We start from the raw sequence: 24,177 nt of genomic DNA on the forward strand, positions 1-24,177 counted from the left end.
AGCTGAAAAACACCCCCACAGCATGATGCTGCCACCACCATGCTTCACTGTTGGGACTGTATTGGACAGGTGATGAGCAGTCCCTGGTTTTCTCCACACATACCGCTTAGAATTAAGGCCAAAAAGTTCTATTTTGGTCTCATCAGACCAGAGAATCTTATTTCTCACCATCTTGGAGTCCTTCAGGTGTTTTTTTTTAGCAAACTCCATGCGGGCTTTCATGTGTCTTACACTGAGGAGAGGCTTCCGTCGGCCACTCTGCCATAAAGCCCCGACTGGTGGAGGGCTGCAGTGATGGTTGACTTTCTACAACTTTCTCCCATCTCCTGACTGCATCTGTGGAGCTCAGCCACAGTGATCTTTGGGTTCTTCTTTACCTCTCTCACCAAGGCTCTTCTCCCCCGATAGCTCAGTTTGGCCGGACGGCCAGCTCTAGGAAGGGTTCTGGTTGTCCCAAACGTCTTCCATTTGAGGATTATGGAGGCCACTGTGCTCTTAGGAACCTTAAGTGCAGCAGAAATCTTTTTGTAACCTTGGCCAGATCTGTGCCTTGCCACAATTCTGTCTCTGAGCTCTTCAGGCAGTTCCTTTGACCTCATGATTCTCATTTGCTCTGACATGCATTGTGATCTGGAAGATCTTATATAGACAGGTGTGTGGCTTTCCTAATCAAGTCCAATCAGTATAATCAAACACAGCTGGACTCAAATGAAGGTGTAGAACCATCTCAAGGATGATCAGAAGAAATGGAAAGCACCTGAGTTAAATATATGAGTGTCACAGCAAAGGGTCTGAATACTTAGGACCATGTGTTATTTCAGTTTTTCTTTTTTAATAAATCTGCAACAATGTCAATGTTTTTCTGTCAGTATGGGGTGCTATGTGTACATTCATGAGGAAGAAGAATGGACTTAAATGATTTTAGCAAATGGCTGCAATATAGCAAAGAGTGAAAAATTTAAGGGGGTCTGAATACTTTTTGTACCGTGTGTGCGTGTGTGTGCGTGTGTGTGTGTGTGTGTGTGTGTGTGTGTGTGTGTGTGTGTGTGTGTGTGTGTGTGTATGATAGATAATGCGCTCCCACTATGAAAAGCTAATGTGTGTAAACCGTAGCATAAACTTCTATTATATTTTACACACACACACACAATCATCATAGCCGTGAAAATTATTGCAGTTCCATCATAAAGTGCTGAAGTGCCAAATGATGTAAACAAAATCGGTGCGGTCAAATGGCTTCCCCAAATGGCTGCCCCATACAAGTTAATGGGAAAAAAAAGTTCTATTGCCCATGGTACGCCATGCGGTCAGGGACCCCCAATATGAAGGCCACAAGGGATTTACAACCAGACCCAGCAGGAAAATGTACCATTTACAGCCCCCCCCCCCCAGGGCGCCGAAACAATAACACCCCCAGGGGGCGGGAGAAGGGGGCAGGGCACAGGGCCGGGTAGCCAGACAGGCCAGGGGGATCTTTTAGTAAGTCCAGGTCCCATTATCCCCAGGAGAGGGCCCACGTCCCCCCCCCCTGACCAACAAGGGACAAGGGGGGGCTGCATTTACTCACCATATCATGGACCGGGTGGGCTCCGCTCCGGACAGACCACCTCCCACCCAGAGTGGGAGTGCTGCCAGCCGAGGGGTATGTTGTGACTCAGGGCGTTCCAGGTCATCGCATACCAGTGAGACATCCATTCGCAGGATCGTCCCCATCCAAAAAGGGGCTCCGTTGTGGCGAGGCGTAGAGCGGGACTATAACCTGCTCACGCTCGTAGGCCAGGCTGGGAGACCTTAAGGATCTAGATTATCCAGTGCGAAAACCTCAGCCGGCATTGCTTGTAGATCACCAGGAGGAAACCCCTGAACACTAACAAGCAAAGTGAGTAAAGATGAATAAAACAAAATATTCTTAAAAGAATAAAAAAAAAAAAAAACAGACTGAAGTCCCAGCAGGAAACCTAGGTCCTACTCCTTTACTAGGCAGGGTGTGTAAGGTTATGCCTATAGGGACAGCCCCGTGGGCATGGTAAATTGCTTTTTTCCCTGCCTAGTACTACTCCTGCAGGGGGCAGCATAACCCAATGGTCTAAGTAGTATGAGAGCTGCATCTGTCAATGGACGATAGAGAAAACACAGTATTGTACTCACTTTTGTACAAGGTAAATCAAGCATAAAAAACGTAAATCGGAAATACGCTGCCACTTGCGTGTCACCGGCCAGTTCTGACGTCACCACCCGCGGTCACCTTACACGTTTCTTTCCTTCAACAGGACGTTATGAAACGTTATCCTTAAATTGGGGTTAAACAAAGATTTGTTCCTTAGCGGACTATGTCTATATACTGGATCCAATTCTGCTGGGTAATCTTTTTTATTGGCATAATATTTAGTTATGTTTAATTTCCCCATGAACTTCTGCAAGTCCATATATGCCTCAAATTTATTGATGTTTTCTGGTGGAGCGTATTTCAACCCCAGTTCAAGTACCTTCCTTTCCTCCTCCGAAAAGGAGGCCTTGCTGAGATTGAAAATACCTAGACCCAAGTCTTCTTTTCTTTTTCCCCGCTACACCCTCTTCTCTTACGTATTCTGGGGGGCCATGGTTGTACTCCATGTTCCTCCCCTCTTGAACCAGACCCCTGTTCTCTGGGGGACCATGCCCATACTCCATGTTCCTCCCCTCGTATGTGGAAACCCTGTACAGGGGTGGGGCTGGCGGACCATAATAACAAAACGAAAAAAAAATTGAGACAGCCCAGTATAACCCCTTCTACTCCCAGCATGCCTCAGATGGAAAAGTAGCACCAAGAGCATAATGATAGACACGCCTGAATGGGCTTTAAGAAATAGATTTTACAGTAAGTACAAATGCCTATTTTTTCTAGTCCGTTGAGGGAAACAGGAATTCTGACACTGTTGGGACATCCAAAAACAGTCCAACTGAGGGGTAATCAACAACAAACAAAATACTAACAAAACAAAACTAAAGAGTGCCTGTAGCTTAAAGAGCTGCCTGGAGGACACTACAACCAAAGCTGACATCAGAAAAGGCCTGAACTCCACCTGGTAAAACAGGAGAACATGTAAACAGATAACCAGACTGCAGTCTTGAAAAACTGGGAAACCGTTGCTTTTTGGGAGCCCAAAAAGCGTTCACTGATCTAGTAGAGTGTACCTTAACAGGAACAGGGTGGAACCGGATTACTTTAGACATAAGCTTGGGCGATGGTCCATCGGAGCCACTGGCACATGGTGAAACAGGAAGCAGGTTCCACTTTATGGGGACTATGGTGAATGACAGAGTCAGACATTCTAATGGACGCAGTAGCTGTGGGAAAACCACAACCACAAGAACACGATCCGGAGAGACAAAGCAGGGACATCTCCTGATGAACTGAAGCCAGACAAAGAGAGAAGTGAACAATGTCCTGGTTTAGGCAAAGGGCTGAAACTACTTTGGGAAGGAACTGCCTGTCCCTGTGTAATACCAGAAAAGGCTAAGTATAGGGTCACCAAGCTCAAACTCTAGCTTCACAGAGGTGACTGCAGTCAGAAATGCAACCTTGTAAATGAGAATGGAAAGGGGAATATTCCAATGGCAGTTTTTGGCATCCCAAGAAAGCTAAACTTTAGATCCCACAGAATCAAAGAGGAGCATGTAAGGGAACTGCATGGGAGACATGCAAAACAAAGAAGAAAAAAAAAAAAACACTCATAGGCTATAGTGTAGCAAATTAAAAACAAATAGTATTTATTAAGGAAAAAATAAGTATTGCACTCACAAGCAACCCAAGGGACAGAGCATTGTATATCCCAAAGGAGCAGATAAGCCTCTCAGATGCACAATTATGATGTACTCCTATGATCATATTCCAATCATCATCATCACTTCATTTACATAGTCCAAAGTTTATTTTCCTGAATGAATTCCATACATTTATGTGTGATACTGAACTAGCTGTGTAGACTACTAAAAGACATGGGTGAGCGAGTTTGGGGTGAAGGAACCCGACTGGCCTGCACAGTGTCCTGACCTAAACCCGACATTACACCTTTGGGATGAATTTGAACGCAGACTGTGAGCCAGGCCTTCTCTCCAACATCAGTGCCTGACTTTACAAATGTGCTTCTGGAAGAATGGTCAAACATTCCCATAGACATACTCCTAAAACTTGTGGACAGCCTTCCCAGAAGAGTTGAAGCTGTTATAGCTGCAAAGGGTGGGGCAACTTAATATCTCTATTATATTGATATATATATATATATATATATATATATATATATATATATATATATATATCTATATCTATCTTATACTGTATATTACACATAATTTTTGATTATACGTGGCTATTTGTGATGTCCGCTCAGCAGTGCAATTAACCACATGGGAGACACCCTGTTCAAAAGTCTTTAAAGAATGAGAAGCCAGCAGTCTTTAGAACTAGATTGCAAGAACCAAGATCTGACTCTTGATGGTGCTAAGGGACAAAATTTGGTCAAGGCACATTTGAAAAAAAGCGAGGCGCAGTAAGGCCTTCCATGTGTGGTGATAGAAAGTGTACTTCCTGCAGGGCCTAACTCTTAGCATAGTGGGGATCACCAATTAATGATGTCCTTGAGACAGAAGATCTGGACAAACTGGGCATAATTCCACATCCGCTTAGACCAGTCTGCAGCTATAACATTTCCTGAAGTGCCTTCCATCTCGATCTTGTGAAGGAACCAAGGAAGGAGTTTCAGGGTGTACTTAATTCCATCCGCTTCTTCTGTTCGAGGGTCCTTGTACCTAGCCACAAATATCCAGTTTGATGTTGAATCTGAAGGCCAGGGGGTACACATCCTGCATCCCCCACCTGCAGGGTACATCCCCCTGGTCTGTGTCTACCAGACCTGGGGTGTACATGGCAGATAAGTCTAGAACATGTAGTTCTACCCAGGAGAGTATTGGCAAGACTTGGTTCCTTCATAAAAATTGATGTTCATCAGCACTGTGATCTGGTCTGACTGAATCTGGATTGAATGACCTCCCAAGCAGGATGGTCCAAAGCTGCAGTGACAGCAAAATTGCCCAAAGTTCCAGTTTGTTGATTGGTATATGAGACTGAGGATAACCAAGCACCTTCAAGTTGCCCAAGACTTCTCCCCAGTCAGGCATGCTGGCATCTGTTGTGAACATCTTTGTAAAGACTGGAAGAAAGGACTACCAGTTCCAAAGCTAGATTCCTGAGCCACCAAGCCAGGGATAACCTGATCCCTGGTGTCAAACAAAATAGGTCTGTCCAGGAAATAAATTGCCCCATAACAGAAGAATAATGCAGTGTGGAGTTCTGGCATGAAACCGAGAAAATGGAAATGCCTCGATGAAAGCTACTATCAAACCTAGGACTCTCATACAAAAGTGTCTGAAGTTTCCACTGTTGAAGAAGCACTCTGGCCTGAACTGTCCAGGACTAGACCTAGATTCTCCAAATAAAGAGTCGGTTTCAGTAATGATTTCTGAAGGTTCAGGATTCAACTGTACTGCTGTATGTCTGGACAGACATAGCTTTGTTGTCAGAAGGAGCCCACACCAACTGATTCTTCCACAGGAGGTTAAGGATCCCACAATAAGGATGCCACAAGAGCACAACAGAGCTACTACTGATTCCAGCACCTTGGTGAACACTTAAATGTGCAGATGAGGTTGAAAGGCAGGGGCAGTAAACCCCATACGTACACCAAATTATTTCCTGTATTTATTACCACGGCATTTTACACAGCAATCTATAGATTACAAACTGTTTGTATACATCCCTACTAAAGCAACCCACAATCTTTCCCGCATGCACGCTAGAGGTAATTTTGGGTGGAAGCCAAGTAACCTACCAGTATCTTTTTAGATTGTGCACAAAAACCAGAGCACCTGCAGAAAACCCATGTAAACATGGAGAGACCATTCAAACTCCAAACTCCAGACAGTGACCGAGGTTAGATGCAAGCATCCATATAATGCAAGCATTGTTATAAAGCAAAAATACTAAAAGCAGGGTAACATTTACTACTAGATAAAGAATTCACCGTCAATTTTCATTTTACTTTCATTGTTCACTGTAGAGACATAAGAATTTCTACTTACCACACTGATGGCAGCAGGGGGCGAAGAGCATTTGGAAGTCATGTTCACAGTACTTTCTACCCTCAAACTGTAGAGACATAATTGGATTAGCACCATTAACACAACGATACCATTATGTACAAGCCCAATTCCAAATAAGTTGGGACACTATAAAAATCAACAATAAAAACAAAAACAAAAACACAATGATTTGCAAATCTCAAACCCGTATTTTATTTAACTCTTCAACTATGAAGCGATGCTGTTGTCATAGATGCAGTATGTGGTTTAGCACTGTCCTGCTAAAAATATGCAAGGCCTTCCCTGAAAAAAGGCATCATCTCAATGGAAGCATATGCTGCTCATTTATTTTTTTGCACTTTTAGAAGTGGTAAACGTTCGTAATCTTGATTCACATTTTTGGCAGCACAGGCTATATACACATTTATAGGGTTCACAAATGTGGAATTTAGACACACTTTTGAAGACTGCAGCAGTTATAATCACATTCATCTGTGCTGAGAAGGTGGTCCTCCTTTTAGGTCCGAAGGACACGGTGCCCTAACAGAGTGTCAAATTTTCATTTGTTCAACCAAAGAACAGTTTTCCACTTTGCAACAGACCATTTTAAATGAGCCCAGAGAAGACTATGGCATTTTTGGATCATGTTGAGATATGTTTTTTCTTTGCATGATAGAGCTTTAACTTACATATTTGGGTGACATGGCAAACAATGTTAACAGATCGTGATTTTAGGAAGTGTTCCTGAGCCCATGCAGTGATGTCCATCACAGAATCATGGCTGTTCTTTAAACTGTGCCATCTGAGGTCCTGAAGATCAGCCACTTCCTCTAGGCACAGAGATTTCTACAGATTCTCAGAATCTTTTGATATTATGTACTGTTCATGATTATATATTTAAAGTCTTTACAGTCTTATTCTGAAATTGTTCAACAATTTTAAAGACTTTTTAAGCTTTTCACAAATTGGTGAACCTCTGCCCATCTTTACTTTTGAGAAATTCTGACTCCCTAAGATGCGCTTTTTATCCCCTGATCATGTTACTGACCTGTTGCCAATTAACCTAATTAGTTGCAAAATGTTCTTCCAGCTTTTCCTGGTTAGTACCACTTACTTTGCAAACTTTTTGTTGCCCTGTCACAACTTTGAGACATGTTGCTGCCATCAATTCCAAAATGATCTTATTTTTTTCTTAAAAAAGGTTCATTTTCTCAGTTTAATCATTTGATATGTTTCGCATTATGAATAAAATATGGGTTTAGGAGACTACAAATCATTGCATTGTGCTTTTATCTAGATTTTACACAGAGTCTCAATTTTTTTGGAATTGGGGTTGTAAAAATAAACGAAATATTTAAACAGGTAAAACAGTGGTCTTTATAAGATTTCTCAACTAGGGTTCCTCCTAAGGTTGCTAAGGGTTCCTTGAGCAGTGACCGTCAATGTAAATGGTCACTTCTACGCTGACCGCAATTTTACAGTCAATGTGGTCAATTCAACAAAGAATTCCGCATGAGATAAGAAAAGTAAATTCATCAAAGTAAAATATCCAATGTGTGGTAAATCCCACACATGTGTTAAAAATGTAAGATAAATGCGGCTGCTGCAAAAAAGATAAATCATTTAAAGTGAAACTACGCTCAAAAAGGGAAGTTCCGCTTTAAGTACTCCTTCCGGATTTGGCATGTTTGGGGGGAGTGGGTACCTAGTTTTGACAGGTAGCCGAATTGAAGTTCACCTCTCCTCCCTGCAGTCTTCTGGGACACGTCACAATCCCAGAAGACTGTGGGACCATTTACAAAGTGCGGCAAGGCTTGCACATGCACAGCAGGCTGTAAATCTAAAAGCCACATAGCCGGCTATCTACAGCTAGGAGCTACAGGATTTGTAGCTGCAAATTTTGCAGTGGACCTCCTTTAAGTCAATTCGCTAAAACACACACATTCATTTTTTATCACCTGGTGCAGGCAGCCAGTATTTTAGTTGAACAAAACGTAAAAAAAGAGGAACTTCGCACTGGCTAGTAAGGACTTTTTCACATGTGTGTCAATATGTGTTTATGCGGCATTTATTTAGCAATTTTAAAGCCTCATAACTGCCCTTCCAACACCTGCCATGAATATAACAATGGTATCACACAGTGTTCACAAAGGAGCGGTAGCGTGTTGTCTCATCCTAAAAAATTAAGCAGCACGTTGCTTTTATGAGGCAGACGCTTGTAAGCCACCTCTAGTGGTTTCAACAGTAATGCTCTGTTACCACACCTTAGCATCTAGAGCATTTACGGAGTTTTAGTGAAACATTAATAAAGTGTTAGCTGAGCATTGGGAGAGAGACAGAATGCACTAGAATAAATAGAGGACTAGGACAGAGCAGCTCCAGTCACTTCCTGTTTGTACAAAACAGCCATGTGGTAACACCATCTACTTCTGTGTGCAGACAAAAGCCAGCAATACTGTCAGTGACTGGTTGGAGAACTGAGCATTGTTGTCAATGGCAAAAGCTTTTTGTTTCAGTAAAATAGAGAAGGGCCAGGCCAAGTGTCACAGAGATCAAAGAATACGAATCCATCTTGCAGAGAAATCACAAAAATGTCTCCTGTCTCACCACAACCTAACCACACCTCTGAGTAGATCCTTTCCTCAACATCACTTCCCTTTTAACACTTCTCACTAGAAAAGCAACACTTTAAAGGACATTTATCAAGCATTCTTAAAGCTTTTTCAACGAAAAACACAAACCCAATGCTATAAGAGCGTTAATGCGCATTGCTTTGTTCTTCGTTATTAACACAAGTGAACGAGCCCTTAAAGTGGTATTAAAGCTTAATTTAATAATTTAAAAAAATAAAAAATAAACATGGTATACTTACCTGCTCTGTGTAGTGGTTTTGCACAGAGCAGCTCCGATACTCTTTTCAGCCTCCCCGGCGCTCCGAGCTCCTCCCTCTCGAGCAGTGTCCCCAGAGAAAGCTACTTGTCCTGTGGGCACCGCTGCTTGATCGCTCCTGAGCTGCTGCACTATGCATCCATAAGCCCTGCCCCCCACTCTCTCCTCATTGGCTCACTGACTGTGATTGACAGCAGTGAGAGCCAATGGGCTCTTGCTGCTGTCTCAGCCAATGAGGAGGGAGAGTCCCGAGGCTATCGTGAATATTGCTGAATCAAAGGGAGATCAGGTAAGGATTGAGGGAGCTGGGGGAGGGGCCGCTGCACACAGATGGTTTTTTACTTTCACGTGCCAATTGTCTACGCCGGGAATGTACACGGCGGATAGGGCTGGGACGTAGTCCTCTGCCCAGCGCAGGATCTCGGACACCTCCAGAGCCGCCAGGGCAATCCTGATGCCCCCTTGATGATTGACATATGCCATGGCCGTGACATTGTCGGACTGGACTCGGACAGAACACCCCTTGAGATTGTCCATCCAGTGGAACAGGCACAACTTGATTGCTCTCAGTTCCAGAACGTTGATCGGGAGCTTGGACTCCTCAAACGTCCAGGTCCCTTGAACATTCAGGGTGCCCAGCACCCCCCCCCCCCCCAAACCAGTCAGACAGGCATCCGTATTCACCACCGTCCAGAATACTGGAAATATTTCCCATGGAGAAGATTCGGAGAGCTGAGTCACCAATTCAGGGAGTCCTTGGATCTCTGACTCAAACGAATCAGACTGTCCAGGGATAGAGGATCCTTGTCCCATTTGACAAGGATCTCCTGTAGCAAAAGTCTCGTGTGGGCCTGAGCATATGGAACGGCCTCGAAGTACGACACCATTAGGCCCAGCACCTGCATAGATGACCTGAGAGACACCAGATCGCAAGCCAGCAGCGACAGAATCGCTTCCCTTAACTTCACAGGAGGTAGAAATACCTTTGCCGAAGCGGAATCTAGGATCATTCCTAGATAATCCAGTCTGGTTGTCGGAACAAGGGCAGATTTCTGAAGGTTGAGATTCCAACCGAACTGCTTCAGAGTGTGAATGATGACCTCCAAATCCTGTTCCAATGTCACAGACGAGTCCGCTCAGAGAAGAGGATCGTCCAGGTACCCCAGAATCACAATTTCTCTCTGTCGAAGCAGAGCCAGGCTAGGGGCTAACACCTTAGTGAAGACCATGGGAGCAGAGGCGAGACCAAATGGTAACGCCACAAATTGGAAATGGTCCTTGCCCACCGCGAAGGAGGAATCGTTGATGACCCTGGCAAATAGGGACATGGAGATGGGCATCCTTGATAAGGATCTAGGCCAGCAGGTCCCCCTGATGCAAGAACGCCACCTCTGACCACAGGGACTACAGTACATGCAAAATTTCTGGACGCAATTTGCCCTCCTTCCGTGAAACGGTAAACCGGTTCAATTAGAGCCCTCGAAAGCGTTCCTGATGAGGAACTGGTACAATCATGCCTTGTGACAGCATATCCCAAAACGCTTCCTGCAGCTCCGCAAGGCGGTCTGGGGACAGCTGAAGATTGGAGGGAAGAAAAAATCTGTCTGGCGGACGGGAACGAGACTTTAGCCAGATCGTACTTCTGATGAGCACACCTACCACTAACGCTCTGGCCGCGAGCGGAAGAACGCCCAGGTTAGCATCGCATACAAATTGCAGAGTCTGCGATAATTGGTCAGCGAGTTCCAGGGTAGATGACGGTAACTGGGTTACCGCCAGTGCCTCTCTCAGAGCCTTTATCCATTCGAACATAGTCTGAGAGACTAGAATGGTAGTCAGGGCAGGCCTGAGAATAGATCACACTACCGTATACAGGTGTCGGGATAAGACCTCAATACGTCTGTCAACCGGATCAGGGAGATATGAGGATTCTGCCACCAGTAAAACCGTGGTCTTGTGAATACCGCATATCTGGGGTCTACCTGAGGGGGGACCGTCCATTTGCGTAAGATCCTGAAAACGGGTAGCCAAATGTTTGGGCATTGCAAGCATGCGATTAGGTCGCCGCCATTGTTCCTCCACCAAGGCGGACAAGACTTTGGGACAAGGGAAAACCTTGGCAGATTTATTTGCCCTGAGGGATCCAAAGGATACCAAGGCTCCTTGCGATTTAGAAATCGCATCCATGATTTTTAGGGTGTCCCTCACTGAGGATATCAAAACATCTACCAGCGCCTTTTCCTGTGCCAAGGCGGGTGTGGAAACATCCTCTTCAGCGTCAGAAAAGTCTGAATGCGGGGACGCATCTTCCAAAAGGGGGGTCTGCGTCCCCGGCGACCATACCGGCCTCAGAATCTGAGGTCTGAGATGAGACAGGCGAGGGGCTAGGGCCGAGGGAGTTTCTTAGTAAATGCTGCCGCAATAACTTTGTCCATTTTTCTGGACATTTCTTTAAGAAGAGGCGATCGCGATGCACGCAGTGCTACACCAAGGGATAATCCTAAGCCCCCTAAAGGCCTGAAACCCTTCTGAAGATGGTAAAGGCCAGGGTAACTAAAATCCTCTAGAGCAGTTACCACATGGAGAACACAGCAAGGTCCATCAGCAGCATGGAGAAGAGAAGGTAGAAAGAATGCCCCCCACCCACAAGAGCCAGAAGCTCCTGTGCTGTTTTGCCTCCGGCTCCAGCAAAATGGCCACCGGCATTAAAGTAATAGGGATACCCAGGCAGGCTTCTGAGGCCTGTTAAGGCTGCAGGCCATGGCAAAATGGTGGCTTCGCGCCGATGAGCATGTGACCTCGGGCCTAGTGAGGCCTACCTTTAGTACCAGGCCTGGGGGCCCTGGCGGGGGTCATCCCGGCAGATGAAACCCCCCCCCCCAAGGTAGTGGTATGAGGCGCAACCATGTACCCCCTTCCGAGGCCTCCCCCCACTGTCCACTACCCGGTATAGCACCTGAGGCGACTTACATAGGGGACCCCCCCCCCTAAAAGTGTCCCGGGGGTCCAGAGCCCAGGGTAGGGAGACGTCAGAGTAGGAGGGGAAGGTCCCAAGTGACCCCTCATAGTGGAGGAGGGTGGTAGGAGGTATGGGTACCCGAGGGTCCTACTCACCTATGGAGGAGCCCACGTCTACCCCAGGCCCGCTAACCAGACGAGGGGACTGTACTTACCGGACCACACTGCTGAGGGTGGGCGTCCATCCTGCAAGACTGCCTCTGCACTGCAGTGAGGGCGCTGTGGGCTAAGGGGCACGCTGCGACGCTGGCATGCCAGGTGTGCGTGTCCCGGCGGGGTGTTTCACCCGCAGGCCAGTCCCCGTCCGTGGGACTATAGTCGCTGTGGAGACCCAGCGCGGAGCTATGGTCTGGAAACGCTCGCTGCCACAAACTGGGAGACCGTAAGGCTCTCATATAGCCAGTCCGAATTCCACAGGAACTAGAGTCAGCAGCAACAAAAAATAAAATAAAAAAAGGTTCCCTTTAAGACAATTAAAACAGAGCTAGGACAAAAAAAGGTCCCAGCAGGGAGCTGTTTGACCACTCCCAAGACCAGACGGCTAAAACTGAAGATGCAACAGTGAGGCCAGGGGTAATAACCCAGGGACCCCGCCCCCCCTGGGCGTGTCAAAGCCTTTGGCTCTACCTGGTCACTCCTAGTGGGAGGGGCTTATTACCCAGCCGTCTAGGATTTAAAGCAGCAGCTATGTCCGTCGGTGGACGAAGGAGAAAACACTTTTTTTGTGAACTGACTACTTGTGAAATAAATACCCATGAGTTGTTTTAATTAAAAAATTAATGTGGTATTTATATCTTAGCGAACTCACCCCTATGTTTTATTTCTATCTACTTTATTTTATTCAGGAAAATTATTTTAAGGGTAAAAAAAGTTGGGTTATAGCTGACTGTAGCACATTTTAATAATGCTATTTTATAGTAATGCACCAATACCGATACTAAGCATTTGGACAAGTACTTGTACTCGTGCAAATTCTCCAATACTAAAACCGCTACCTTCAGACTCAGTTCACCTATGTGCGAACCTGTCTGCAATGCGATTTCAAGCCCAGTCCAGTGCGATTTCCTTCAGCGGTTCAGGTGATTCCAATACGAATTGTTGTGGATGGAATTAGAAATTGCAGCTGAACCAGATTAAAATTGCACAGGACACTCGCATCGATATCGGTCGATCACCAATTACAATGTTGAGGCTATAAAATGAAAGCAAATACTATGGCTTTAGATATTTCCTTTAATTTTGCATCTTTTTTTTTGTAGAAGCAGCTTTCCGTTCAATTCCTGTCTTTTTTTTTTTTTTTTTTAATCGTTGTAAAGGAAATTTTTAAGTTCTGTATATTATTGTATTCTATTTTGTATGTATTGCACACTGCACTCATTGTGCAAGTGGCACAAATAACTTTATTACATGTTTGTATTCTTTTGAGTGCTTAAGAATTAGCCGGCATAGGTTGCGCCCCTTGTTACCATAAAACTAAATTTGTAATAATAATAATAATAATAATAATAATGTGATACCTACGTAATTACGTGTATAAAAACCTTCAATTGCATCAAATAAAAAAGAACAGTTATTTTGGAAAACATGTGGAGTATCTTTTTGTGCAGGTTCCCTACTGCAGTAGTTATTAATTCGGAGCCACTAATCAATATAAGGATAAGAGCCGGTTCACATTTGTGCGGCTGCGGCGTTCGCATGTAATATCGGAGCGCACTGCTCCTTCATTACATGCAATCGGCTGTGCGGTGCGAGTTTAGCCATACACTTTGTATGGCTAAATTCGCACCGCACCCGCAGCAAACACGCACAGGACCCTTTTTTGCAGCCGCATCAGGATCGGATTGCACAGCGGTTCATACTTGTGCGATCCGATCCTGTGCGAACTGCAAGATCGCACTGCGATATGCGATCAAACTGGGGGTGTCGTTAAGATTACATTGACACCCCCAGCGTATCGCATATGGCAGTGTGAACTGCCGGGGGTGCGTTTGCGATGCGGGAACAGGCTGCGGATTCGCAGCCTTCCCGCATCGCATAAGTGTGAACCGGGGCTAAGAGTTGTCCATTTATAAAAAGTTCCAGAAAAGATGGCAAGCTTGGCCAAGGAGGTAATTTACAGGTGAACCTTAAAATCAGAAAACAAGGAGCTTGAGATGGGATGGTTCAGGAATTTCTGATAACCAGCCGGCTGAGGTAAGCCTTTTGCTTACATTTGGGTTATCAGACTTCCTTGATCATTAAGGCAGTTTTAGGACCAATGGTACCTATTTTACTCCCCCTAATCGAACTGTATTAATTGGGGGGGTTATAGGTTATGTCGTCACTTTCTACTGTCCATCGGAGAATAGATAGCAATAGTGCTCGTAACAGGTTATACAAAATACACATCTGCTGTAATAGTAGTTTAGAGCAGTGTTTCTCAACCTTTTTCCAGTCGAGGCACACTCCAGAAATTATGGACAGTCTTGAGGCACCCTTTAAAATTATGAACAGTCTTGAGGCACCCCATCCTAAAATGTAAAAACGATTCTAATAGTTTTACATAATGCAGCAACATACACACGTAGGACACCCAACATTAGAGGTACAAGTTGGTACTGACTAGTATGCCAATGTTTCTTTTTCCTCAATTTTCTCCATCACTCATCTATTAGAACCCCAAAACTTATGGAGAGAAGCAGGGGAGAGTCAAACAAGTATGCTACGCAGAAGACTGACATCGTCCTTATCAACTGATGATGCCATAGCTCGTTAGCAGGTTGGCAGCTGAAGGGTTGTAACGGTGCACAATGAAAACCAGTGACTTTGTGTAATGTAAAAGGCAGGCTTCATCCACCCGCTGCCTTGTATACAAATGTTGGTAGATTTTTGGGTCATTTTGCTGAGGCACCCTTGAAGAAACCTCAAGGCACACCAGGGTGCCTGGGCACCCTGGTTGAAAAAGGCTGGTTTAGAGGCAAGAGGGTATGGGCACAAGTAGAGAAGAGAAAAAGACTGGCCAGTCTTTATGGGCATTAAATTAAGGGAATGAAGAGTAAAAGACCCTCACAAATGCCCAGCGCAAGAGGAGTGCTAGCGCTAGAAAATTCATGAACCTAAGGTACGGATCTGCCTATACTGAGCCCCTAGATAAATGGCTAAAGTGGACAGGAATCCACAATGGGTAACAGGGTTACCAAGTCCACGGGGAATACGAATCTTGCAGATTAAACAGCTAGAGAAACAGCAATCTACAGGGAGTGCAGAATTATTAGGCAAATTAGTATTTTGACCACATCATCCTCTTTATGCATGTTGTCTTACTCCAAGCTGTATAGGTTTGAAAGCCTACTACCAATTAAGCATATTAGGTGATGTGCATCTCTGTAATGAGAAGGGGTGTGGTCTGATGACATCAACACTCCTTGGGCAAAATGGGTCAAAAGAAGGACTTGACAGGCTCAGAAAAGTCAAAAATAGTGAGGTATCTTGCAGAGGGATGCAGTACTCTTAAAATTGCAAAGCTTCTGAAGCGTGATCATCGAACAATCAAGCATTTCATTCAAAATAGTCAACAGGGTCGCAAGAAGCGTGTGGAAAAACCAAGGCGCAAAATAACAGCCCATGAACTGAGAAAAGTCAAGCGTGCAGCTGCCAAGATGCCACTTGCCACCAGTTTGGCCATATTTCAGAGCTGCAACATCACTGGAGTGCCCAAAAGCACAAGGTGTGCAATACTCAGAGACATGGCCAAGGTAAGAAAGGCTGAAAGACGACCACCACTGAACAAGACACACAAGCTGAAACGTCAAGACTTGGCCAAGAAATATCTCAAGACTGATTTTTCAAAGGTTTTATGGACTGATGAAATGAGAGTGAGTCTTGATGGGCCAGATGGATGGGCCCGTGGCTGGATTGGTAAAGGGCAGAGAGCTCCAGTCCGACTCAGACACCAGCAAGGTGGAGGTGGAGTACTGGTTTGGGCTGGTATCATCAAAGATGAGCTTGTGGGGCCTTTTCGGGTTGAGGATGGAGTTAAGCTCAACTCCCAGTCCTACTGCCAGTTTCTGGAAGACACCTTCTTCAAGCAGTGGTACAGGAAGAAGTCTGCATCCTTCAAGAAAAACATGATTTTCATGCAGGACAATGCTCCATCACACGCATCCAAGTACTCCACAGCGTGGCTGGCAAGAAAGGGTATAAAAGAAGAAAAGCTAATGACATGGCCTCCTTGTTCACCTGATCTGAACCCCATTGAGAACCTGTGGTCCATCATCAAATGTGAGATTTACAAGGAGGGAAAACAGTACACCTCTCTGAACAGTGTCTGGGAGGCTGTGGTTGCTGCTGCACGCAATGTTGATGGTGAACAGATCAAAACACTGACAGAATCCATGGATGGCAGGCTTTTGAGTGTACTTGCAAAGAAAGGTGGCTATATTGGTCACTGATTTGTTTTTGTTTTGTTTTTGAATGTCAGAAATGTATATTTGTGAATGTTGAGATGTTATATTGGTTTCACTGGTAAAAATAAATAATTGAAATGGGTATACTGTATATTTGATTTTTGTTAAGTTGCCTAATAATTATGCACAGTAATAGTCACCTGCACACACAGATATCCCCCTTAAATAGCTACAACTAAAAACTACTTCCAAAAATAGTCAGCTTTGATATTAATGAGTTTTTTGGGTTCATTGAGAACATGGTTTTTGTTCAATAATAAAATTAATCCTCAAAAATACTCATTTGCCTAATAATTCTGCACTCCCTGTATGCGAGCAGGATGGATCAAGGGTGTCAGACAAATTAACACTAGACATAAGGGGAAATTTTGAGGTTAAGTTGTGAGGTGAATTTAGGGTCAGGCACTACAACTAGTAAATTCCAAAACATGAGGAAAAAGCCAAAACAGACAAATGAGGTTAATAGCAGGTATGGTTAGTGATCAAAATATTGATAAAAAGAGAGGAGATTGTAAAGGAAATTTGTAAGGGCTGTAGAATATTGTATTCTATTTTGTATCAATTGCACACTGCACTCATTTTGCACACGGCAGTAATAATGTTTTCATTACATGTTTGCATTCTTTCGAGTCCTGATTAGAATTAGCCTACCTATGTTACGCCCCTTGTTACCATAAAAGTACAATTGTAATATTAATGCGATACCTACGTAATCATGTGTACAAAAACCTTTAGATGTGTCAAATAAAACAGAACAGTTATTTTGGAAAGATGCTGAGTATCTTTTTGTGTCTGTTCTCTACTGTAGTATTTATTAATTTGGAGCCACTAATCAACAGGAGGATAGCAGTTGCCGATCTATAAAGTTTCCAGAACACTGTATCTTCCTGGCCTAGTGACCCTCTTTTTCCAATCCTCATGACCACAAGGATATGAGAGGAAATTTCCACCAATCATCAACAGACCGTAAAAAAAAAACAAAAAAAAACAAAAAAAAAAAACACTACACAATTTAACCCTTTATTCAAAACTAAAAAAATATATATAGTTGTGTTTAAAGTATCATGCAAGGTTTTACTACTGGTCCATTATGGCTGCTGCAGTGGAACCATATTACCAAGCACAGCTCAAACGTTAACCCAGAACCCGCGCCTCTGATGTGTGAACTCAATTTTACTGATGGGATGTAGCAGGTGCACAATGCTGTCTCACTAGGGCAAATCATGTTTCAAGTGTTGTGCTGTCCCTAATAACATAAAATAGGACAGCCAGTCCAAAAGTGTGAACCGGGAACATCAGTTGAGACACCTTACCTCATAAAAGAGTCCCTCTGGAAACTGCTGAAAGCACTGTGCACACACAAAGCACTGCTCATGGTACAGCTCTCCATTACTGTTCACAATCTTCTCTGCTGGAGCAAAGCCAGACCGGCAGCGCTCACACATCGCATTTGCCAGAGCGTTTGCCATGTTGCTACAAGAAAAAAAAACAAAAAAAAGGTCAGCAAATTAGGAAATCCTATACTGAAATACATACTTTTTTTATTAATTAATTTATTTTTTTTAATTTACACTGTGCCATCTGAAAGTCTACTGCAACTCGCACCTGGGTGGGCAGTCATATTGCCTACCACACTGAGCCCCACACATAAAGCAATGTAAACATACAAACATCTATGTGGAAAAATAAAAAAAAAAATAAAAAGGAGGAAAGGTGGTAAATGTAATGCTCACTGCCGCAACACAACAAAACCACAACAGCTGCACAACACATAATTCAAAATTTACACATTCACACTGGTTGGTAATCCATGTAAAATCTCAGTGCACATGCTGTACAGTAGATTACTGATGTAAACACACAGGATTTTATATGCAAACAGAAGGATGCAGCAAAATGTCTCTTAGGCCTTATGCACACTGAAAGTTTTAAAAATGCCAGTAGGGTCCGCTATAGAAAGCTGTAGCTGTAGAGAGTTTTGCTGAATTTTTGCAGTAGCGTTTTTAGTAGGGATCGACTGATTATCGGTAATGCTGATATATCAGGGGCCGATAGGCACTTTCCCCAATATATTGCCATCGGCCCCTGAGGTTACCGATATTTCGGGAAAGTGCTTGTACCGGAGTGATGCCTGCAGCTAGAGGCCCGGTACCGGCATCCATACCTGGCGGTCGGCTGTCTTGTAACGACAACTGATGCGGCTGAGAAGCTGCTCGGCTGTCATTACAAGGAGCGGGAGGGGGAAGTCTTCCCCCCTCACGCCACCTTACCCAGCTCACCTGGGTCTCCTGTCCCACCGGGAGACCTGGGCATCCTACCTGCATGGCCACCAAAGAGAAGACCCGATCAAAGCCGCATTCAGCTCTGATCGGGTCTCCATGTAAAAAACCCAGAAGTGATGACATCACTTCCGGGTACTCGGCAGCAAATTCCAAAAAAATGTGAGCATTCAAAACAGCCAAACTTGGCGTTTTGAATGCTTTTAAGTACAGAGGAGGGGTTTGGAGTACCTGTGAAAAAAATATATTTTTTTAAATGTCTGAAAATATCCGCCAATATCGGCCGATACCAATATCCGATGACCAATATATTGGTATCGGTAATAAAAAAAAAAAAAAAAACCCGATATCGGTCGATCACTAGCTTTTTTTTTTTTTTAGAAAAACTATACTCCCACAAAAGCTTATGGCTCAAAAACACAAACACCGAATAGCATTTTTACAGCTGAAAAACTCCTCCTGAAGAACCCCCCACTAGTTGTGTTTTTCTTCAAGCCAGAAAACGCTGATAACCGCCTATGTGTGCATGGACAAATTTGATACCATGCTGTGGAGTTTACTGGCAACAGAAAAAAGTTTGAAGCTAAAAACAGCAGCTGTGAAAATGTCCAGGCCTTAATACAGGAAATATGCAAAAAAAAATACCAAAAATGTTCTCACTGTGCTTACACAATGTAATATTACAGGGAATACTAGGTGAAAGTCACACTTCAACTTCAAACTAGTATAAGTATCAATGGCATGTAGTTAACTTATAAATAGAGTAAACGGTATCTAACAAGTAGTCTCGTTGCAGCTGTCATTTCCTATTGTCAGAACCCAAGCAAACATCTTTTACAAACAGCATGCCTCACTAGTTTCGCAATGTGTGCAAATTTAGGGCTCATGCACACTGCAGCTCAAAAAAAAAAAGCTGCTTTTACAGTCGTCATTTGAGCTTTTGTTTCAGCTTGAGCTTTTTTGGGCTCTTTTGCACGTTTTTATTAAACGTCTTTTAGCTCCTTTGAGCAAACCTTCCCCTCAGCTGATTTTGCCTATTTTTTTGTGTGTTTTCAAGCTTATTTGAGCTTTTTCATGCTCTTTTGCATGTTTTTGGGCACTTGGGTGTCTCTTCTGCTCCAAAACTCCTCTCAAAAACGCGAGTTTGGTGGGGTTTTTTTCTGCCTGTAAGAGCATATGCCTGTAAACTGAAAGCCATAGTGTGCATGGAAACATTGGCTAACATGGGGGGAGGGGAATTTCCAGGCAGAAAAAAAAATAGAACTCAAAAGCCTGTAGGAGCCGCTTCTTTAAACTGTAGTATGCATGAGCGATTATACAGCACAGGAAAAAAAAATAAAATCAATTGCTACTTATTTTACATGTTTAACAGTGTTGTAAAACAGACAGGTGGCATTACTGCAACCTGTGAACCAAAGTTACAATATGGCAAACGCTAGTGAGGAAAGTGATAAAGCAGGTAGAATAAACATGTAATGTAACAAAACTTAAAACAACTTTCTTCACCTGAATAGTATTTGCTAAACCATAAGGTAATGGCACCTTTAAAGCCTCAGATAAATTAGCACAAATGTGGCTAGTGCCTAGGATGCATTTTCATACGCCAATATTTGGGCACCAACCCTTTGAGAATCAAAACATTCTACATCAGACGAGTTCTCAGTGGTCTAAATTAGACTCTCCATTGACCTTGGATGAGGTGCAAAGGGCAGCTGAATCGTTCCCCATGTCCAAGGCCCCTAAGGACAACCGTATTCCGATGGAGGTGTACACGAGATATGGGGAATTTATTCTGCCAAGAGATTAATGCATTCTCTGTAATTCTGCCTAAAAAGTCCAATGCCTACCTTTGTCTATATCAAGGGCTAACATCGTTCTGCTCCTGAAGCCGGGTAAGGACTCACTGGATCCAGGGTCCTATAGGCCCAACTAGTTGCTGCAGAGTGATGTAAAATTTTAGCCAAGATACTTTCCATGTGTCTCAATGAGGTCTCAATGAGGTTATTCTATCTATTATACACGCTGACCAAGCAGGTTTATGCCACACAAAACCACAGCCTTGAACTTACGAAGGCTATTCCTCAATATAAAGACGCCAGCTGATAATATGGGCCAACGTGCGCTACTGTGCCTGGACGCCAATAAAGCATTCGATAGAGTGGCAATATCTGTGGGCGGTTTTGACCAAACTTGGTTTTGACGAAAGATTCATTAAATGGTTCAACTCCTGTACCAAGCGCCTACGGCTGCCATCAGGTTCGCTGATAGGGTTTCACCTGCCTTCATGTTGGGACATGGGACTAGACAGGGATGCCCCCTCTTCCCGTCATTTGCAGTTGCCATTGAGCCGCTGGCGGCCCTGATCTGTACCAATCCTTCCAACTACAGGATTTAGATATGTCAAATTACAAGAGAAACTGACGCTGTATGCAGACGACATGTGTCTTCTTAGGAGACACTACCACCTCCCTAGAAGTGGTCATTGAAACAATTCCGCAATTTGGTCACTTCTTCGGTCTATTAACTGGTTGAAGTCAGCTCCATTACTATTGGATGGTGGATCAGGGCAGTCAGTTGCGACATCCTGTCCTATTCCCAATATCACATTGCTTAAATATCTGGGGATTCAAGTCACCTCTAACACAGGTTATTTCCATCTCAATATACATCCTCTACTGTTCAGGTTTAGCGATAGGATGAACACCTGGTGTAGGTTTCGACTGTCGGTAGCGGGCAGGATCAATCTGATTAAGATTATGTTGAATTGATGCCCCAAGTACTGTATCCCCTGCACAATTTGCCAGTGGTTGTCCCTTTAAAAACCTTCAGAATAGTCCACTATCTTCAGGTCCCTGATTTGGAATAACCCCCCCCCCCCCGTATTAGACTGGAACAGCTTTACAATCCCAAAGACCAGGGTGGCTTGGCACTTCCAAATCCCTGGCTGTACTACATTACAGCCCAATTACAACACCTTACCGGACAGTTTTTTGTTTCACTTTGTAGCTCTATTGGTCAACTGTTGTCAGTTCTCTGTATCATGTTAAAATGTACTGGAGCTGACTTTATCCCTAGTGGTTTAGAAGCCGGATAGTTTGTTTAACCACATAAAACGTTTCCCACTTACAACGTTTTACACAAAGTTTGGTGTAAAGCTCAACAGCTACAGGCAGTTGAGGGAGATACAGCCTATAGCCCAATCTGGGGTAATAAATCATATGGGGAACTGTACAAACTGCAACAGGGTCTCAGGTGGAAAGCGTATGGAGTGACCTATCTGAAACATATTTTTCACAATGGGAGTTTTCTCCCATTCTCCACTCTCCAGGAGAGATTTAGTCTCCCCTCCTATATGCAATTTTATTATGTTCAATTGCAGCACACAATTAGAGCTTAAGGTAATGAAACCCTGTGGACCTCATCATCAACCCCTATTTCTACATAGATTTCCTCAGTAGAACACCCTAAAGGCCTTATCTCTCAGTGCTACAATATGTTGCTGAGTGACTATCTGGATAGCTATCCCACCAAAGCGGAGATGTGGGTACAATGTCTGGTGATCAGTGGGGTGATGTGCTGCAGGCGATGGTTTACACTTCAAACACATTTAGGCGCATTAAGGCCCCGTTCACATAGGGGCGACGCTACTTCGCACCGCCACCTCGGAGCGGCCGCCACGGACTTCATAACATTGAAGTCTATGGCGGTCGCCTCCTGGTCGCCCCAAAGAAGCTCCGGACCCTTTTTCTAAGTCGGAGCGACTTGTGTCGCTCCTATTAGAACGGGTCCGCAGCATCCCTATGGGAGGCGACCTACGGCGACCTGTGAGGTGACCAGGTTGCCTCACAGGTCGCCTTAGTGTGAACGGGGGCTTAGGTGCATCAAACATTTTTTTCTGCCCAAAGCTCCTCTCAAAAATGCACTTGTAATGATTTTTTTTCCAGCCTGTAAATGCTCCTCCAAAAATCTGCTTTTAAATGCCAAAAAGCTTAAACGTTGCTTCTACAGGCCAAAAGGAAAAAAGTAAAAGCAGCATTTTTTTGCCCAGTGTGCCCAAGGCCTTAGACAGTGGTCACCACCACAAACGTCCCCACTGGAAGATTCTCCTATTATTTCTGTTCTGGTGACAAATCAGAATTTTGACCTTGCTTCCCTTTCAGTCCTGGGGACTGTGGTCACCAGGACAAATAAATTTCACCAATGGGGACACATACTGCACCAACCACCTGATTGGTGATCTACCGTTTTGCAAATTTTATACTTTAAACCTGAACGCCTTACTTCAGTCCTGCTCAGTTGTACAGGCTCCTCTTTTGCACTGAATTTGCTCTAAATTTCATTACACACTGATGCAGCAAGTCAAATAGACCCCGCCTCATTTCCTTGCTGGGGGAAGTCCATCATCATCTAAGCCCTTTCCTCTATAGTCTTAGTCTACCTGGCCCGCCCTTTTCTTTCACTGGATTTCAGTTATTTGAATCATAAAGGCTCAGCATCCCCTTCGGGCAATACTTTAGTTTCCATAAAATGCAACTTGCCTAGGAACGCCCACTCTTCCAGACCGACATCCACCCAGCAAGGCATTTTGGTGTTTGCACAACTCCTCCCAAGAGTCATCTTGGCAAGTTTATTTAACCGCTCGCCGAACAGCCGCCATCATTTTACTGCAGCAGGTCGTCTCTGTCCCGCGAAACATACCCGTACGGGACTTCTCGGGACCGCTAGCGGAGGCGCACCCATTGGCCACCGGGGGAGCAAATCAGCGGGTCCAGCGATTGCCGCTGGGCACCCGCAATCGCTCCCCGTGGAGACAGAAACACGGCAGACCGCTGTTCTGACAGTTATGAACACAGGGATCCTGTGTTCCTCTTATTTCTGCAGAAAGACACATTTAACCCTTTGATCTCCCCTGGTGTTAACCCCTTCCCTGCCAGTGTCATTAGTACACAGTAACTGTGTATATTTTTAGCACTGATTACTGTAGTCATTTTACTAGTCCCCCCAAAAGTGTCAAAAATGTCAGGTGTCCGTCACTGTCCGATCTGTCTGCTGCAATGTCGCAGTACTGCTAAAAATCGGTTATCACCACCAAAAAAAAAAACATTTCTTTACGCTAGTTTGAAGATGCGATAACTTTTGCGCAAACCCATCAATATACACTTATTCAGATTTTGTTCTTTTACCAAAAATATGTAGCAGAATACAAATTAGCCTAAAACTATGAAAAAATGTGATTTAATATTTTTTTTTGGGAATGTTATATAGCAGAAAGTAAAAAATATATATTTTTTTTTTCAGAATTGTCACTCTTTTTTGTTTATAGCGCAAAACAAAAAAAGAAAAAAAAAAGGGGGTGATCAAATACCAGCAAAAGAAAGCTCTATTTGTGGGGGAAAAAAAAGGACAATTTAATTTGGGTACAGTGTTGC

General features: G+C 44.0%; 1 protein-coding gene across 5 annotated transcripts in view; it reads right to left on the reverse strand.

Annotated features, from left to right (window-relative positions):
• LIMS1 (LIM zinc finger domain containing 1) overlaps positions 1–24,177 on the reverse strand; it is a 159,236-nt gene that overhangs the window by 22,643 nt on the left and 112,416 nt on the right. For all 5 annotated transcript variants that reach the window (XM_082245892.1, XM_082245891.1, XM_082245890.1 and 2 more), the window contains exons 2-3: positions 17,783–17,942; positions 6,118–6,184 (exon numbers count right to left, since the gene is read on the reverse strand). In XM_082245892.1, coding sequence (XP_082102018.1) covers positions 6,118–6,184; positions 17,783–17,942 — 227 coding nt within the window. The remainder of the gene's footprint in view (positions 1–6,117; positions 6,185–17,782; positions 17,943–24,177) is intronic.

This window comes from Pelophylax lessonae (genome assembly GCF_965119305.1).
Source record: "Pelophylax lessonae genome assembly, chromosome: 2".
In the NCBI taxonomy this organism is placed as follows: Eukaryota; Metazoa; Chordata; class Amphibia; order Anura; family Ranidae; genus Pelophylax; species Pelophylax lessonae.